General features: G+C 41.3%; 1 protein-coding gene across 2 annotated transcripts in view; it reads left to right on the top strand.

The window, feature by feature from the left end:
- The window catches only part of Rapgef5 (Rap guanine nucleotide exchange factor 5), a 233,291-nt gene that overhangs the window by 204,680 nt on the left and 8,878 nt on the right, over positions 1–19,733 (top strand). For both annotated transcript variants that reach the window (XM_090332742.1, XM_090332741.1), the window contains exons 20-24: positions 718–896; positions 6,466–6,556; positions 9,855–9,905; positions 10,942–11,029; positions 16,690–16,754. In XM_090332742.1, the coding sequence (XP_090188868.1) occupies positions 718–896; positions 6,466–6,556; positions 9,855–9,905; positions 10,942–11,029; positions 16,690–16,754 (474 nt within the window). The remainder of the gene's footprint in view (positions 1–717; positions 897–6,465; positions 6,557–9,854; positions 9,906–10,941; positions 11,030–16,689; positions 16,755–19,733) is intronic.

Raw genomic sequence — 19,733 nt, 5'->3', positions numbered from 1 at the left:
CCACCCTTGAGGAAAGCCCAAGAACAGTGTTCAGGCCCCAAGTTTATGCCCCAGGACTGTCCCCCCCCCAAAAAAAAGGTCGGGGGAGGAATTCTTTTTAGACTTTTTCCTACAAGGGTCCTGATACAGACTAAAATGTTACAACCATTGGGTCTGACATGCACCTTAGCAAAACTGTTCATCTTCAACATTTATTTTTGGACAGTCCCAGGCTTGAGCTCAGGGCCTGAGCACTGTCTTTGGACTTTCTCAAGGCTAGAGAGCCTCAGCATCACTTCCAGCTTTTTTCTATGTATGTGGTACTGAGGAATCAAACCTAGGTCCTCATGCATGCTAGGCAAGCATTCTACCACTAGGCCAAACTCTTGGCCTAGTCTTCAGCAGTTTTTATGTAATTAGTTTAGGCTGTGTGGGGTCTCCTTTTGGCCTATGACTTAAACTTCAGATTTAAACTTTCATTTATAAGAAAATCATAGATTATCATATAAGTATGTCTTCCTCACATTCTGAAAATTTATTCTGCATGAAAATTCTAATTGATTATTACTGAACGAGGCATCTCTAAAACTAAAGATAAGTTATTTCAAATTTGATACATGATTATTTGATCTGTTTTCTGTTAATATACTAATGATTTGAGACAAGCTCTTTAAAAGGGACTAAAATATGCACCATCATGTCTGTATACTAAAAATAAACCCTGCATTTTTTTTTCAGCAAGAGCTGATCTATTTCACCTTCAGCAGACAAGGCAATGGAGAGCACACTGTGAACCTCAGCCTTTTGCTCCAGAGATGCAATGAAGTCCAGCTCTGGGTGGCCACGGAGATTCTGCTTTGCAGCCAGCTGGGCAAGCGAGTGCAGCTGGTGAAAAAATTCATCAAAATTGCAGCTCAGTAAGTATCTATGGCACAGAGCACTGTTTATCTCATCTCTGTGAGAAAAAAATACATTATGTGTGTGTGTTTTTTTTTAATTCCTGTGATAAGAAGAGTTGGGATGTAGAAGTATAATATTGAGTTAAGTGACCACATGGGTGAAAAGGTCTGTTTTTGAATATTTATGTCTTTGCATTTGAAGTATTTATGTCTGAAAGTAAATGTCAAAATACCAGATTGAAGCACTCTGCTCTGTGTATACATCTAACGAGCTGGCAGTATTCAGTGCTTCGTGTGGCTGGCTGCACTGTGAGTAAAGTAAGAGAACGGGAGAAGATGATGTGTAGGAATAAGAATGGAAATTGGTGTGCTCTAGGGTGCTTGATGCCCACAGCAGGAACTTGGGCAGATTCGTTCATTTTGAGTCCCTCTACTGAGTAGTGCCAGGCAAACCCCTGAGCATCCTGGTGGGGATACTAGGCATATCATCCTCCAAGCATAGACAGCCAACCACAGCCATTTCCACTTTATGCTTTCTGCTGAGTGCTCCCCCCCACCCCCGTGTGTTCTCAAATAGGCTGTGGGACTTTTGAAGGTAAGACTCTTGAGTGAAAAGCTTTCTTACAAATGCCAACTAAATAGCAAACTTAGGACCGTTTTCAGTACTGTGATGAGATGCTTCTTTCTTCCAGACATCATTCCTGATTGTCATATTCACGTCAAGTAACTCCCCTCTCTACACATATGCTTAGTACTTTTTCAATGTTTCTGTAGTCAACTCGCCTTTTTATATAGGATTTCTTCACACAGCTTTGTTTGCTTTCAAAGAACAGGGCCTAGTACAGAGCATGGTGACTCGAGAAACGTTTGGAAGAATGAAGTTGTAATGAGTTGCTGGGACCTACTATCAAAACACAGGCTGGGTACCCTAAGACAGGACATACTAGAAACAAGCAGCACAGATCAAAATCTCACACAGTTCCTTTCACCTTTCACACCTCACATTTCATTTCTCTTTTGTCTTCCTAAGTCATTTGTTTAACAGACAGTATGCAAGTATAGCTATCCCTTGATATTTGTGGGAAACTGATTTCAGGATCCTCAGGGATACAAAAACCCATTGGTGCCCAAGTCCCATATATAAAATACTGTAGTATTTGCAAATAATATACACATATCCTTGTCTATACCTTTACTCTAGATTACCTGTATTACTGAGTACAGTGTCGATACTGTAGAAATAGTTGTCCTACTGAACTATTTAGGGAATCATAATAAGAAAAGCGTTTTTAACATTCTAACATAGGCACAGTCATCATAGTATAACTGCATCAGTCTGAGACTCGTTGAATCTACAGGTGTGGGCTCTGTGGATATGGAGAAGTGACTATTCCTCTCAGAATAGTATTTCAAGAAATACATATAGATAACTGAATGCGTATATCTATGCAATGCAGAGTGGGGAAATCAGACTAAATTGTATTCAATCCTGCCTTTGAGGAGCTTTCCATCTGCTAGGGGCACTCTTATGGCTCATTCAGTGGTTGCTGTTGTGAAGAATAGAGCAAGAGAAGGTCTAGTGTAAGATGTATATCTATCCTAAGCTTTAAGGGAAAGAAAGCTCATAAAACTAGAGTGTGGGAAAAGGGATGTGTGTATATATGGAGGAGGGGGCAGGGTGCCTGGATTTGAGGCCTGAGTGCAGTTACTGAACTTTCTTGCTCAAGGCTGGTGCTTCCACTTCTGTCTTTTTGGTGGTTAATTGGATATAAGAGTCTCACACACTTTTCTGCCTGAACTAGTTTTGGACAGGGATTGTCATATTTCAGACTCCTAAACTGCTAAGATGTAAGCCACTTGCACCCAGAGAGAGAAAGGTCGTGATAAGGTTTGTGTGCATTATACGTAGGATTTGATGGGTAAGAATTTGAAAGAGCATCTCAGAATGGAAGGCATCCCAAACCTAGAGCAGGAAAAGCAGGCTCGGTGGTGTGGCACTGAGGAGAGATAGTGGAAGAAAGTAGTGGAAGACTGATCAGTAAAGGAATAAAGGATTAAACCATATAGGATTTCAAATGTGTTGAGAAGGGGTAGTTGACTGGAAAGTCTGTGGAGAGGAGACTGACATTATCACAGTTGTCTTTAGGGAGACAAGAAGTAGCACAGAGATTGCCCTGTAGGCCAGGAAACTTTGGAAGGAAGCAGATGTTGTATTTTCTGAGATGAGAGATGAAGGCTGCACCCATCTGGAGTCTTGTGTGATGAGGCAGAAGAAGTAACAAATATGCCTATAGTTGGACAGCCTTTATAATAAACGCTTCTCCTCCCTTTTAGATCCTTTCCCCAATGTATTCTGAAAAAGGCTGTGAGATTCTTGAAGGTGAGACTCTTTTGAGTAAAAAGCTTTCTTACCAATGCCAGTTACACAGAAAAATAGGAAATTAATTTTCTAAGGATTAAAATGACACCATCCAGCTCCCTCTTGGTATAAGATTATCTCTATCCTCAGGGAAATGAAATATATTCACATCTTCTCCATATAGCACCATGCTCTTGAATTATTTATGGTACTGGTCTCTATCCTAGCCCCTGGGATGGAATGCCAACAGAAACATAAAGTTAAATTCCCTATAATCACACTAGCAGGAATAACCAAGGGAAAACAGTAATTTCTACAATCATGAAGTGTTTTTCCTGCCTAAGGCATCCTGTTTGCATATTCATGTTTCCCTCCTCACTATCCCCATCCCCCACCTTTGTGGATGGAATAGGTTTTATTTCCTCACACAGGGACAAAAGAGTAGCTGCTGGACTAGAATGTTTAGTCTGTTATCACAGATTGAATGATCCATAATAACAGAATTCCAGACTAAAACAGTAGATAGCATTTCAACTGTACCAATGTCTTTCTCTATATTAATTTAATTCCTTTATTAAAAACAGATTCAGGTATTTTCTGTGTATGTGTGTATGTGTGTGTGTGTGTGTGTGTGTGTGTGTGTGTGTGTGTGTGTGTTTGTATTAATTGAAAAGCTAGACACACAAGGAAAATTATGTTTGGGGAGCTTAAAGATAAAAAGATGTGAATTATACCTATAGCTAAACTATGCTGAATAAAAAATGAATACTAACCTTTGTATCGTGAAAAATAATAAAGCATTTACTCAGAAGTTTTGGGCTTCATCTTCAACAAATGCTGTGTGTGCACAGCTTTTCTTTGTGTTAGGCAGTCAGATATGGGCAAAATACAAAAGCGAAGGAGACACACACTGTAGCCTTGAGGGGTCTGTTGTCTGGTTGAGTGGGGCCTCCAGCAGCTGGGAGAACTCCTACCTCCAGCAGGGATAAAGGGCATCCACATGGAGATTCTGTATTCATTCCTGCTAACAGAGCAGGAACAGAGGAGCCAACAGAGGAGCCTGGAATTTCTAAGTATCAAGCCATGAGATGACACCACACAAGTCTCTGTGGCTATTATAATGAGACAGAAGGTGTGGAATGAGGAAAGAATGAATGGCAGAAGGGAGGTGTAGTTAGTACCAAAGCCTACCTTTTTTTTTTTTTTTTTTTAAATAAAAAGCCAGCCTCTAAGCTACAGAGCAGAAGTATCTTGTTTCAGTCTTTTAGTGGAACATACCAAGGAAGGCCCACCCAGAAGAAATTTGTCAAGAAACCAGGTGAAGCACTCAAAAAGACTGAGATCTAGGACCTGCTCTGCTCACTGCTTAATATATTCATAGTTCTCATGTTCAAATATCAAAATAAGAACTGGACACTGAAAGCTGGGCACAGTGGCTCATGCCTGTAATCCTAGCTACTCAGGAAGCTGAGATCTGAGGATCAAGTTTCAAAGCCGGCCATGAGAACAAAAGGACTTAAGACTGTTATCTCCAGTTAACCCCTAGAAAACAGAGAAGTGGGGCTTGGCTCAGTGGTGGGGCATTAGCCTTGAGCTGAAGAGCACAGAGACAGCGCCCAGGCTGAGTTAAAGCCCCATGACTCACAAAGTAAATACATAAATAAATAAAAGAACTGGACACTAGTGGCTCATACCTGGAATCCTAGCTACTCAGTTGGCTGAGATCTGAGGACTGTGGTTCAAAGCCAACCCAAGCAGAAAAATCCAAGAGTTTAAGTCTCATGACTGACCCCTGCACCTGCCAAAAAAAAAAAAAAATCAAAGTAAGGTACTTGTGATTTGTAGGGTCTTTAAGTTCATATCATCTTATTAAACTTCTGCCGTGAGAATGATGACAAACCCTGCAGAATGACATTCAAGGCTCTCTGAGACCGAATTCAGGAGAGTTAAATTGATAATGTTAAGGCAGCTAGACACTATGTCCTTCTGTTGTCTTGTGTATGTAAGTATGTGTGTGTTTATACTGGGGTTTGGGTATTGTCCCTGAACTCAAGGGTCATACTCTACCACTTGAGCCACAACTCCATTTCTGGCTTTTTGCTGGTTAATTATAGATAAGAGTCTCACAGACTTTCTACCTGGACTGGCTTTGAACTGTGATCCTTGGATCTCAGCTTCCTAAGTAGCTAGGATTACTAGCTACCAGTGCCCACCTAATCTTAATTTTAAAACTTTACTACAGAGAAGTAGTTTTCTATTTTTTTATTCTGACTTTTTAATATTGTTATTATTAAGAGGTTACAATTCCATAAGTTGATTATGAGTCATCAGTGTCACCTCTTCCATTGTTCCCCCTTTTTTCCTCACTCCCATCTACCCTCATGTTATGCAGTTTGGTTTTTACATAATGCACACTGAATATAAGGACTGAATTTACTCACCCTTCCTTCCTCCATTCATGTGCCCCCACTCCTGCTTTGCCCAGTCCATAAAGCAAGTTCCCTCAGAAAAGTAGTTTTCACGCACTGTCTAGATACAGAAGTATCTGGAATTCTAGCTAACATAGAAGCCATGTCCCCTTTTCTGGCGTTGGCAGTAAGGTGTTGATTACTTAACTCTCCAGCTCAAATAGAGTTCTGCAGGATGGATAACCTTATGGCTTGAACTCCATGATGTCTTTTCCTCCCATTTTATTTTCTTAAGTGACAAATGTGGAACAGTATCCCTGTAATGTATGTCATATTTTAAATATTCATATGCCTTTTTGCTGGTGGCAAGGAATATATGTCTACATAGAGGAGAAGAGAGGGGAGAGAGGCTTCTTTGTCAAAAAATAAGGTCTGTATACCAGCTAGAGAGCTTTGCAGGTGAGCATGGTGTGGAGCGAGACAGACATTTAATAGAACATTCACACTGTGTGCATATGTGCAGAGTGTTTGGTTGAAATTGCAGATGGGTTCAGAATACTCGGTGATCTCAGAATACACTGGGATCTCATGACATGTCAGGAGCCCAGACCATTCCCTTTAGGAAGGAAGATCCAAGTGCTGGGAGCCGTTCTTGCAGGTCAGAAATGGTAGTGTGAACCATGCCCAGGCTGAGCCTATGCCTGGGTGAGTTTGGGTTTTTTTTTTGTTTTGTTTTGTTTTTTTTTGCTTTATCTCTTGTGATATCTGTGGTTGAAAGGGTATTTCCTCAAAGTATACTCTCTTGTCCTTTGTTCCCCAGCTGCAAAGCCCAGCGAAACCTGAACTCTTTCTTTGCCATTGTGATGGGTCTCAACACTGCTTCTGTCAGCCGGCTGTCCCAGACCTGGGAGGTGAGCTTTGGGGTTTCTCTAGTGGGGTGAGGGAATGGGGGCAAAAAGTGAAGTGTTCCAGAGAAAGGCTTCATTGAAAATATATTTATTTAGCTAGCCACAGTATCTTATACCTATAAACCAAGTTACTTGAAATTAGAAATAGGAAGGATTGCAGCTGGAGGCTAGCTGGCAGAAAAAGTTAGTGACACACCATCTCAACCAGCATGCGGGTGCAGTAGTGAGTACCTGCCACCCCAGCTACAAGGAGTGGTAAATAGGAGGCTCTTGGTTCAAGATGGCCAAGGAAAAATGAAGATGCTATTTGAAAAATAAAGCATAAGGGGCCAGGTGAAGCTCAAGCGGCAGGCAGAATGCCTCCCTAGCAAGTGTTGGTTTTAAATGCCCTACTACTGTGAACGAATAAATGAATAACACACTGATTTGAATATTTTAAGTCAAATAAGTAAAACCCAAGGTAAGAATGTGAAAAAGTAATGTTTCAAGGAAGTAGGGAACATTTCTATCAGTAGTCTTTAAAATGGTTCTCTAGTACATATAAAAGAAAAAAGATGTCTGCTCCCCATCTGGCCTTAATGTGTGTGTGTGTGTGTGTGTGTGTGTGTGTGTGTGTGTGTGTGTGTGTGTGTGTGTGTGTTTGACCATTTCCAGCTTCAGCTGTGTCTGGCCCTCTCATAGTTAGGTCTGTGTGAGGAAGAGTGCGTGGAAGTAAATGAATTTGTTGTGATGTTGGAGATTTCAGCATCAGAGCCTCTCATTGCCATGGTTCAGGCAGTGACATTTCGTAAGAGTTGCCAAAGTAAAGCAACTTCACATTGTTTTTTCTTTAAAAGGATGTTTAAAATTTAATAGTTTCAGGCCTCCCAAGTTCTGACTTTGCTCTTTGTACCATAAAGTCTGTTTGGGTTATGAGATGCAAAAACTGGGAATCCCTGCAATTAACCTGACACATAGTGTAGACTATCCCTGTGGCCCATCCTCTCTTTGCTTGAAGATTTGCTTCCTTCACCCTCCCTTTCCTGCTCACTGGCTACTGTGCGCTACCATTTCTCTCCCCTTCTGTGATACTCTAAACTTCCTCCTTTGCACTGCAGCCCATGTGTGACTCTGGTCTCCTTGGCCTTGCCCCACAGTGCTCTCAGATGCAAAGCCTGTTACTGCTTTCTCTTATGGCCCCTTTAATCAGGGGCTATTTCCCAATGGAATGCATTGTAGTGACATAGTAAAGAGGTTCAAAAAAAATAGAAAAGAAAGAAAGAAATGCAAGGCTTGCCTGCTCTGGTTAAGCACACATGTCCCAAAGCATTCACACACACACACACACACACGGACATGGACACGTGCACAGCACACATGTGCACACCAACATGCCATTTCTGAAGCTATCGCCATCATTTCTGGAAGCACGTTCCAGTTACCTGCAGGTAGAGATATTCAAAGGCCACAGGATCTTCTTTCAGGAGGTCCAAGGGGTCTTTGGGAACAAAACACACCCTAAAGAGGCAGCGGGAATCATGGGCCTCTTCCCTTTCCACTACCTGCCAGGAGTAAAGAAGAGACAGTAGATCTTGTAATTTCCTCTGCCCCTGCAAGCTCTTCCACAAAAGCAACTTCACAAAAGAAAGACAGGGAAAGAGTCCACTTCTATTTCAGTGCTTCTCAAGACAATCAGACTTTTGTCTTTTCCCATGCATACAAAATATAAAAGGTTCAAAGAGTTTGGTTTCCCACTGATCTATCTCTGGGGTCCTCTTTTCAGTTTCTTAGGAGCTCTTCCAGAGATAATCTTGCTATATATTTACATCGACCCGTGTGTGTTCTTTTCCATAGAGAACAATATGGTCTGCATACCCTTCAGCCCCTTTGACTTCTCCACTGTCTTAGGAATTTTTCTTTCCGCTATAAAGACAATACAAGTAATAACAAAAAGATTTGCAAGCCCCAAAGCTTCCAAGTGAAGACACTCTCCCAAACAGGTAATACAAGAAACAATGTAAGTGAATGGCCATTGCAACATTCCAATAAAACTTTATTTATAAAGGTGGCAGTGAGCCAGACTTGGCTTGGGCACACCTCAAATGTAAATCACTTTGACTTGGGACACATTGAATCTAAATGCCATTGGGAGGTGGATTTCTAAGTCATACAGCTCAGAGGAATAATTGCCAATAGTCAAAGTAAAAAACAGATTAACTTGGCCAGTTGCTGTGAAAAATCTAAGTCCAAATTCAGAATTAGCCATGTTATTCTAAGGAGACAACTTAAAAGTTAGATTGCTTCGGTTTGTTTTAGAACCAGGCAATTGCATAAACATCTTTCGTGAACCTCGTTGTTAGTATTCATGGACCGGATCTGTTTCATGCACAGCCTCTGAATGTGCAGTTGGAGACGCTGAGGTCACATTGCTGGAAAGGGGCAGGGTCAGAATTCACATCAACCGCAAGTGTGAGCTCTCCTCCACACAGGGTCTCTAGCTCAGAATGAAGGTGCCAGGTCTCATCTCCCTCACATTAGAGGCAGGCGGGGGCACCATTTGACCCAAGTTGTATGTGGGAGGATGCCATGTGCTCCCATCCTCTTTCCATGCCACCTGTTGCTTTAGTTGCACTTAACAGTCCAATGACTCTCCCCATTAATTGCATACAAGCCCCAGCACTTAAGATTTCTGCGCCCATCACCGTTTATCCCTCTGTGGTGAAATATAAGTAAGTCATTTATATTAAAAACATCAGCCAGCATGATTATTTCCCACTTGGCAAGATCATTAAGAAGATGAGCACATTTGTCAAGTGAAAGATGTGGAACAGTCTCAAGTTTTTATTAATTGACCAGTAGTGTGTGCCATGTCTAACTAGCTAGATTACCCAGTAGTGGGGCTTTGGTCTGTTTTTAGCAGTATTCCTAAGGTCTGATATATTAAGGAGCTGATGAAAACTACATCATAAGAAGTTATCAGGGGGCCGGGAGTTTGGCCTAGTGGTTAAAGTGCTTGCCTCACATGCATGAAGACCCGGGTTCGATTCCTCGGTACCACATACATAGAAAAAAGCCAGAAGTGGTGCTGAGGCTCAAGTGGTAGAGCTCTAGCCTTGAGAAAGTCCAAGGACAGTGCTCAGGCCCTGAGCTCAAGCCCAGACTTGCAAAAAAAAAGAAAAAAAAAGAAGTTATCAGGAGAGTCTGATAATAGAAATATTTATGTTTAAAAAGATACAACAGAAGTAAGTATAATTTAATGCACTCTACCTCCTCAAAATAACTTGACCATTGTAACCTTTTATTATTGTTGTTGTTTTTTTAGAAAATCCCTGGGAAGTTTAAGAAACTTTTCTCTGAACTTGAAAGTTTGACAGTAAGTAATTGCCTAAATTGAAAGCAAAGCAGACTCGCTCTCCAGATTAACTGCTAGTGTCCAGTTTCCTTCTGGTTTCAGTGGTCAGGGAGTCCAGGCTAGTTTGCTTGCACCTATAGATCTAGCATTGTTCCAGGCATCGTGGCACCCATCTATAATGTCAGCTCTCAGGAAGATAAGCAAGAAGATTGAGAATTTAAGGCTAGCTTAGGCTACCCAGTGAAACCCCATGTGAAAAAGAAAAAAAAAAAAAAAAGGAAGTGGTGCTGGGCTCAAGGGGTAGGGTGGTAGTTTTGAGCTGAAAAGCTCAGGGACAGCATCCAGGCCCCATGGCTGAACAACAATAACAAAAAAAAAAATGAAGAAAGAACTAGAGAATTAAGGAGAGGGAAGGAAAGAGAGACACTGAGAAAAGAGAGAGAAAAAGAGGGGAGAGAAAAGAAGAAAAAAAAGCAAAAGTATGAAAATGTTGCTTTGCTAGTTAAGGAGTTAAGCAAGTGACAGTGCTCCCTTCACCCCCATTGTCTGTTTCATGATCTACAGAATTGATCAGTATAGTGTTCAATTAGTTCTTGTACATTATTCTGTCTGCCTTTTTTTTTAAAGCATTTCTTAGGTTTAGATACAAAGTTTATGGTTTTTTTTTTTCTAGCAGAATGATGGTGTTCTTGTTTCTTTGCATCATCTGTGTAAGGACAGTTTTTCTTTTCAGCAGACCTAACAAAAGACTTTGCTGTTACCTCCAATAGAAATTATGCAGAGCAAACTGTACTTAAAGGACCCATTAGAAGAAAATAATAGGGCAATCAAAAGGTGTCTTTTTTAGCAGTCATTTCCCTTTATTGTAAGCCAATAACTCGCCTTTCACTTATCACCTAGATTCCCTGTCCTAATTTAGTGAGTTTATTCTCCTAGGAAACCTTTATATCCTTCATTCTCAGGAAGAAACTATCTAAATCATGTTCAAACTGTAAAGCAAACTGTTCCAACAGCACATTGATTTTTCCTTTTCTTTGTAATCTGCTTGGTTTGGCAGGATCCTTCCCTAAATCACAAAGCCTACAGAGATGCATTCAAAAAGATGAAGCCACCCAAAATCCCATTCATGCCCTTACTACTTAAAGGTAAGGATTTCCTATCTTTTATACATTGTAATGCTTTGTAGAAATCCATCCTTCCAACTAAGGAGGGCAGAAAAGTAACTATTGGTTTCTGTCTTTACAGTAACTTTAACATTAGTACCTCTGTTTGCAAGGAATAGTTTCTTTTTTCCCCCACTCAACTTTCTCTTTGAGATACCTAGAATGCTTAATTGTGCTTAAGCAGATATCAAGCCATTATTACTCATAAAAGTCAACACTGGAACCATTTGTTTGTTCATTGTTTGTGCTAGTACTGGGGCTTGAATTCAGGGCCTAGGTTCTGTCCTTTAGCTTTTTCACTAAAGATTGACACTCTACCACTTGAACCACAGCTCTATTTCCAGCTTTTTGCTGCTTAAAGATAAAAATCTCCTGTCCAGGCTGACTTCAAACCTCAGTTGTCATATCTCAGCCTTTTGAGTATCTAAGAATACAGACATGAGCCACCAGCACCCAGTAGCCCTGGAAGCCTTTCATGTTTTTATTTTCCTTTGCTTCTTAACCTACATTGTTTTCTTTGAGTCTACCAGGTACTTATTTCAAACACAAGTGGGACTAGTACAAGGAACCCAAGTAGTGATATTCTCACCTCATATTTCCATCCTGCATTTCACAGGCAACATCCCACCACAAACCGTGGAATGAACAATTTCTTCAGTTGACAAGTCAGTGTAATGTGTGAAAAATCACTGGTAAAGAGTGTACTTCATGCTTTCAAGGATTGAAATCCAGTTAGGAAAGTACCTGACAGTTCCAAGTTACCCCACTGTCCTTCCTCTCCAGTGCAGCACATGCACATCATCAGAAAACATGGCAGCTACACTGTCTTTCAAAGCCTGAGCAGTACTGAAAAGGAGCTCTTTGGGATCCCACCTGCAGGCCTAACATTCTGTGTGCATCTTCATGTATGTGTTTCCCAGGAAAATGGGGATTTGAATTTTTTTCTTGACATACTTTAATTTTTTTCAAGGGGTTTTGTAAAAAAAATTCTTCATCCAGCCTTTGCTGTTTCAGGATAAAGTGACTGCACCCCATAAATATGATTGTGGAAATGAGCTGCATGGGAACAGCAACTCAGGCTGGCCTGGTCATTCTTCTGTGTCTCTCCCACAGCAAACCCCTGCTGGCATGCAGCTGATGTTATGCACCTGGGGTCTCTCCTGGGGGCTTCACCTAATGTGGAGCCAGAGCCCCTGTGCAACAGGAAGTGGTATTAGGACAATTCTGAGGCACACATGAGATGCCTTGTTCAAACACAAGCTCCTGTCAAGTATAAATGAGGGAAATAAGGAAAGGTTGCAGTGCTGACATAACAGTTTCAAAGTTCATTTGAGCTTCTTGTGTTTATCTAAGCTTCTTGTATTTATTTATTTTTAAGCTAAGTTTAATCAAGCTTACAGCTTTTATTTGTAAAATGTAATACCCTTAGCTGAAGGGTGAATGATGGCACATAGAATCATTTAGGCACAAATGGGAACTGTAGGAAATGAGGACAGATGTTGGAAGGGATTGAATTTTTGTCAGAAAAAAAAAATTGAACCAGTAAATACTTTGAAGGTAATAAATCTTAGAGTCCTTTTAACTTAATGAGGCAGGTCAGGAGCTTTTTGCTGTTTATCAGTAGATTTTCCTTCCATCTTTAATGCACTCTAGTGTCTCATAGGTGCATCTTAGCTTGGATCTGAGGTTACCTAGACTTTCCCATTGGCTGGGAGTTACATTTCTCTTTTTCCTATGACTATACATTCACTCATTCCAAAAGAACAAGGCTTAAATTATGGTTTGGTATATAGCTGTGTGATACAGCACTTGCCTAGCATATGCAAGACCTCAGAGTCAAGACCCAGCACCACCAAAAATCTTTGGAGTGGTAGAATGCCAACTGTGAGCAAGAAAGTCAAGAAAGTATTCAGAGCCCTGAGTTCAAGCTCTAGTGTTGGCACAAGAAAGGAAAGAAAGACAGAGAGAAAAGGAAAGGAAGAAAGAGAGAAAGAAAGAGGAAAGGAAGAGAAAGAAACAGGTGGGAGGAGAAGGAACAAGAAAGAAAGAACATATAACTGTAATTCTTCTGTGTTTTTTTGTTTGTTTGTTTGCCATTCCTGGGGCTTGAACTCAGGGCCTGCTCACTGTCCTTGGGCTTTCTCAGGGCTAGCGTTCTGCCCACTTGAGCTACAGTACCTCTTCTAGTTTTTCCTATATATATGGTACCAAAGAATTGAACCCAGGGCTTTGTGCATGCTAGGCTAGCAGTCTTCTACTAGGCCACACTCCCAGCCCCTGTAATTCTTCTGTTTATAATTATATAATTATTTTTTAAAGTTGCAACACCAACTATTTTATAGCAACTACCTTAATTTTCGATGAAAATTCTTTTCCTCCCTCATTTATACCATATACTTTGAGTCGTTTGTACTTTAAAAAAAAAAAAAAACAGAACAAAATTGAAGGTGTTTAGGAAAAGTTTGAGCTCTCCACATTTCACTTTTTTAGATGGCTCCCAGTAAGTAGGCACATTATCAAGTATGTGAGTGATCTGAGGACCTGTCTAGCAATTGTCTTTCTGAAAGTGTTTCAGAAGGCCTTCCTGTTGGCAAAAGATCTGGCAAGCTTCATGCATGGCTAAGCAGTGTCTATGGTCTGTATGTGTGTGCCTGACTTTTGGAGATGGTGATCCTTTGTATTAGAGTGGATAGTGAGGAGGCGGTTGAGGATTCACTGAGGGCTCTATAGGGTATGTGTGTGTGTGAATGCATGTGTCTTAGAGATTTTTGTGGCAGAATTATGAGGTATTTGAAGGAAAGGAATGTTGAGGTACCTGTGTGTTTCTTCCTCCTCTACCACTAGCCATCTCTGCAAGCCATGTCCTTGTAACTGGCAGCTCTGTTTCATGAGGTATTTGAAGTGTGTCTAGGTATTTCTGGGTAAAAGGGATCAAACTCCAGGTCATACATTTCCATATCCCAGTTTTTGAGCTTACCTACTCCTTATCATGCACCTGCCATTCAACCATATCAAAATCTTCAAGTACTTGACACCCCTCTTGCAGCTGGAGCCCTTGCCAGACTCTGGCCCCGTAGCTACCCCCTCAGCCTTTTCTCCCTAACTTCCTCCTCACTGCCTTTACTTGCTGCCCACCCCAGCATCAGGCTAGCCTTTTTTTTCCCCAGTCCTGGGCTTGGGCTCAGGGACTGAGCACTGTCCTTGGGGTTTTTTCTCAAGACTAGAGCTCTACCACTTGAGCTACAGCACCACTTCTGGCTTTTTTTTTTCTATGTATGTGGTACCGAGGAATTGAACCTGGGTCTTCATGCATATGCTAGGCAAGCACTCTACCACTAGGCCAAACTCCTGGCCTCAGTCCAGGCTATAAGCAAGAGCAGCAATCAGTCTGCTGCCCTCCGCTGGTGTGGAGAGACAGGCAGGAATACAGACAAGGAGCCCTGAAAGAAACATGTTCAGAGTGGAAAGATAACTGGTACCCAACATGCAGCAAGTTGTCTGAAACTGGAAACAAGATAAGCTCATTTGCTCAACTTGAGGTTCCTGAGAGGTACCTTGATGAAGGAGTTCAGCATTCCTGGGTTTGACACTTGAGTCTGCCCTTGTAGCTGGGAGCTAGCTCATTTATGGATGCCTTCCTCATCCTGCTGTCTTCACACGCTGGCCCCCACGCTTTTGTGAGGGTTGGATGGGTTTATTCAAACTGCAAATGACATTATTTTCACCTTCCTCATCATTGTCCTTAGGAGCTTGGAGGGCAGGAGGGTGGAAAACTTTGTTCACAGTGTGGCAAGGAGCCAGGCAACTCTGAGAGATGGCTATAACCTGGAACTCTCCTTAGAAGAACAGAAGGCAAGCTTCCAGGCTGTGTTTAACAAAGACAGTGTTACCATGTTATATTTGATATATACAAATTATAAACGCAAACCCTGTGGACAATTCTTTCTAAATATTATGTCACAAAATGAAAGCTTGCAATTAATTTCTGAAAACAAAACTGCAAAAGATAATAAAAATAACCAGAGGGTTTGTCAGATCATGTGTCTAATTGTGCTAATGCAGACATTGGTTTAAAAGTGAAGAAGGAGGGTAGAGGCTTACAAAACTATGGCAAGCTGTTCTGGAGGCTGGCTACAGGGAATGTCGTACAAGTGTGTGTTGTGACCATGTCACTAGCTTTGTCCTTTGGAGGACAGTTGATGCTTGATGGCCCAGTGTTTTGGAGCACATCTCCTGGCACCTGTCATGTATTAGCCCATAGGGAGTAGAGCAAGTAAATGCAAATATGGTTTCTTTCTATTTATAGGACTTTTCAAGCTGCCTTTTCTCTTTGCTGTCAGGTTTATATGATTTAGGCTGTTTTTATTTGGTTGTTTTCTGCATTGGTGACAGAATGTGAATATTTGTATCCCTTTAAGTTACAGAATATTTCTGACTGTGCTCCTTGTCTAGTGCTCAGTTATGGACCCTCTAGACTGGGTTTATGCACATCATTTACTCTCAGAGCTTGGGTTGCTCACTTTAATGTGTCTAATTCCCAGACACCTATGTCCTAAGGAGGCATGTCTTTGCCTTTTGTAGCCAGAAGGCCATTTTTAATTGAATGTCTTCAATTTCTCTCTCATCTTGGTGATGAGGAGGGAAGCAAGGGCTTCACATGGGCTAGGCACATAACTCGTTGCTAAGCTCTACCCCAGGCTAACCAGTTACTCAAACAAAACTCAGCATCTTCCATAAACATAACCGTCTTTCTGTCTTCCTTATTTTATTCCATCAGTGATGCTTTCTTTCTACAAATGGGTCTAGGAACATCACCATTTTCAACTTGCTTCTCTCCTTGTTTACTTCTTATTTTTTCCTTTTTTTTTTTTTTTTGCCAATCCGGGGGCTTGAATTCAAGGCCTGGGCACTGTCCTTAGACTTTCTCAAGGCTCTAACCTTACCACTAGATCTCTAGCTCTACCACTTGAAACACAGCACCACTTCTGGCTTTTTATATGTATGTGGTTCCAAGAAATTGAACCCAGGCCTTCATGCATGCTAGGCAAGCACTTTACCACTAGGCCAAACTCCAAGCCCTCTCCTTGCTTACTTCCAATACAAAATCAGGTACCAACTTTGGAAATAAACAATTCCCATTTAAACATGTAGATTTAAGAAATCTAAATCAGTTTTAAACAAAGCAAATCACATTCACATTGCCAATGATTGTTTTAAACCAATTGCCAATGATTGTTTTAAACCAACATATTAATGTTAAAATACTGGTTTTTGTGAACATTCTACTCAGCTGTTTAGCAAACATGAAGGACCACTTAAGTTCCTTAAACCAAACAGGTTGAAGCCAAACACTTCACTGTGAGCATAAAATGTGTGCTTTTATATTCTTGTATATTGATTATATATGTATTTGATACTATGTACATTTGTATGTATATTAGTATATTTTATATTTTTATACACACACAAATTGAGTACTTTCACATCAAGTATCATATAGATTCAGTTTCAATGTCCAATGCCAAATGCATGGAATAATCTTGTAAGAAGAATTCCTGTGTTGCATTGTTTCTCAACTCCTTAGACTTGCTTTGTGATCCATTCCTAATGGTATATATATTTCTTTTGTTTTTAACTTACAGATGTAACATTTATTCATGAAGGAAATAAAACATTTCTGGATAATCTTGTCAATTTTGAGAAACTGGTATGTATATTTTATTAATATTTATTATTATTGCTTGTCTTTCCTACACAAAGATCTTTCTCCACTAACCATGCCATTTCCAGGAGCTCATTTGTTACATTTGACATTCAGAACACGGCATATTCTAATTGAGTTTTGGCAACATTTTGAGAACCAGATAAAAAAAAATCTACCATTTTAATTTTTAAAATGGCCTTTAAGCCAGGTGCCAGCAACTCACACCTATAATCCTAGCTACTTAGGAAGCTGAGATCTGAGGACTGTGGTTGGAAACCAGTCCCCACAGGAAGGGCCTTGAGACTCTCATCTATGATTAACTACAAAATTTTTTTTTAAAAAGCTGGAAGGTGAACTGTGGATCAAGTGGTAGAACTCCAGTGTTGAGCAAAAAGCTCAAGGAAAGCACTCAGGCCCTGAGTTTAAGCCACACACATACACACACACACACACACACACACACACACACACACACACACACACGCCCTTCATTAGATTGCACCAGTAGTTAGATGTGCATTATAGAATTAAAATTAAAAACATAAACCTCCTCTCAGTAGTTTAGCCTCATGACTGAACTTTATTGCTTCAAAGGCATAATCTGATATCTTTGTGTACACTGCTCTCAAGTCACTGTGGGAAAGAGACATTTTGTGGAGATATGTCTGTGTCCCTAAGCTTATGTGTGCACCTGGGATTTATAGGGTCTGCATATAAAGAGAAGGGCCATCATCTCCTTGTCATCACTTGTGCCTCCCTGCTCATGTGTCAGCCCTACTGAGCTCTTAAGCACTTCAGGACTTCAGGCCAGGCCCACTTTGGTCAGAGTTAGAGTTACCTACAGAGCTAAGAAGTTGGAATGTAGGATATTCAATATAGACCTTTTATCTACTGGAGGAATGCATTTGTCTGACAGATGAACTTTAGTGTCATGGATTGAATGTTCTGTCATGGCTAAAGATGTTCCTAGTAACCCTCTCCAGGGATTCTGACCTCTGAATGACCTTTCCAGTAATGGTAATGGACTTGAGAGAGCCCTTCAGGAACTGACCCTGCTCTCTGTGAGACAGGGACAGGCCTTTGAAAGATGGTGGATTGAGGCAGGGGCCATTGAGCATGATCAGAGCAGTGCAGACAAGTATGATAGGGCTGGCAGCTGACCTTTGCCTCCTGCTTATGCTGCTCTAATCATCAGGCCAGCTCCCTCTACATAGACTGAAACAATGCAGGAAGTGGAGAGCCACTCTCACACAGATCCCCTTCCCTAGCCACTGGACTCAAAGAGGGACATCTTCCCCTGTCTTTCCATAGCTTCCCTTAAAGCCCTATGAAGCCTAGGTAATTTTGATGTGGAAATGTCAGTAACTTTTTAAGGTGCTAATCTAACCGTCCCCACTGACTAGTTTTGTCTTTGGGACAATTGTGCTGCGTGCCACAGAGCCACACAAAATATCACAGGACCTTCATTACCAGTAGATTCTGTGGTCACCAGTTTTCAGACCTCATCTATAGTGTTTACTAGTTACAAAAGCTTGCAGAAGTATGAAGCTTTGGATCACTGTTTTCTTTACCTCTTGGGCAGCACATGCATGTGAGCTTTCTAGAGCATGCATGTGAAGATGTGGGGTAAAATCATACAACCTAGTGGAATGCTTCCTGGAGGTCTAATAAATTCTTCCCTCTGACCAGCCGGGGATCCAGGGGACTAATTAGTATAAGTATACTCCTAAGCTGACATACATTTATTGATTGATTGATCGATTGATTGTGGGTCATGGGGCTTGAACTCAGCCTGGGTGCTGTCCCTGAGCTCTTCAGCTCAAGGCTACTGCCCTACCCCTGGGCCTGGGTGTTGTCTCTGCTCTTCAGTTCAAGGCTATCACCCTATTCTTGAGCCAAGCCCCACTTCCCATTTTCTAGAGGTTAATTGGAGATAAGAGTCTCAGGTCCATTTGTACCTGGGCTGGCTTTGAACCTTGATCCTGAGATCTCAGCCTCCTGAGAATCTAGGATTATAGGCGTGAGCCATCGCACCGGCTCTAAGCTGACTCTTGTCTGTTATAATGGGGGTAGTGGCTAACATCCTTAAATTAAGCCAGTGACTTGAGTTCACTTTGTTATTATCCCTCAGATAGTGTCACCAGAGTAGGAACAGTTCCTTACAGGAACCATTAGAGGACAGCCATGGAAAAGTTCCAGCACCTTCCCTAGATTCACCATAGATATGGCCTTTCCCTGCTTTGTCCAGTAATCCAGCTTAAAGCCTTTTAATTCCTATTCTGTGTGTGTGTGTGTGTGTGTGTGTGTGTGTGTGTGTGTGTGTGTGTGTGTGGTTTGTACTTAGGGCCTACACATGCGCTTTGCCATTTAAGCCTTACACCCAGCCCTTTTTGTTTTAGTTGTTCTTCAAATAAAATGGCTTTTGTTTTGGGTTTTTTTTGTTTGTTTGTTTTTGCCAGGGCCAGCAATGGGATATAATCTTCTTACCTGCACCTTCTGTGGAGCTGGGATTACAGACAGGTTGACTTCCAGCCAACCACAGGGACTAAGACACAGTTGAAATAATAATGATTTCATTGAAGTCAGTGATGCAAGGATAGTTAAGGAAATCCCAGAGTAAGGAACTAGGTGCAGTTGTACATGGCAGAGTAGTAAGTAGGCAGAGTACTTACTGGCAGATGGCCCCTCATGTGCCCCAGGCTGGCCCTTCCACTCAGAGGCCTGGATGGTAGTTAGTTTCACATCCTGCATCGCCCATGTTGAACTGAGTGCTCCCTATCATGAACCAATATAACCTAAGTGAGTTTACTTGTGAGTAGCCAGTTCCTCATGATGGATATGAACTTAAGCCAGCTCACAAATAATTCCATGTATTGTCTTCATCTAGCTGACACTGGCCAAGGCTTTAAACCAGACTGCATGCACATGCAGAAGTGCTCAGTGGGTCTAGTAAGATTTCTGTTGTTCCCTGGGTCAAGTTAA

The sequence above is a fragment of the Megascapheus bottae genome, chromosome 5 (genome assembly GCF_031878675.1).
Source record: "Megascapheus bottae isolate mThoBot1 chromosome 5, mThoBot2.hap1, whole genome shotgun sequence".
Classification (NCBI taxonomy): Eukaryota; Metazoa; Chordata; class Mammalia; order Rodentia; family Geomyidae; genus Megascapheus; species Megascapheus bottae.
This window is presented reverse-complemented; position numbering and strand designations above follow the sequence as displayed.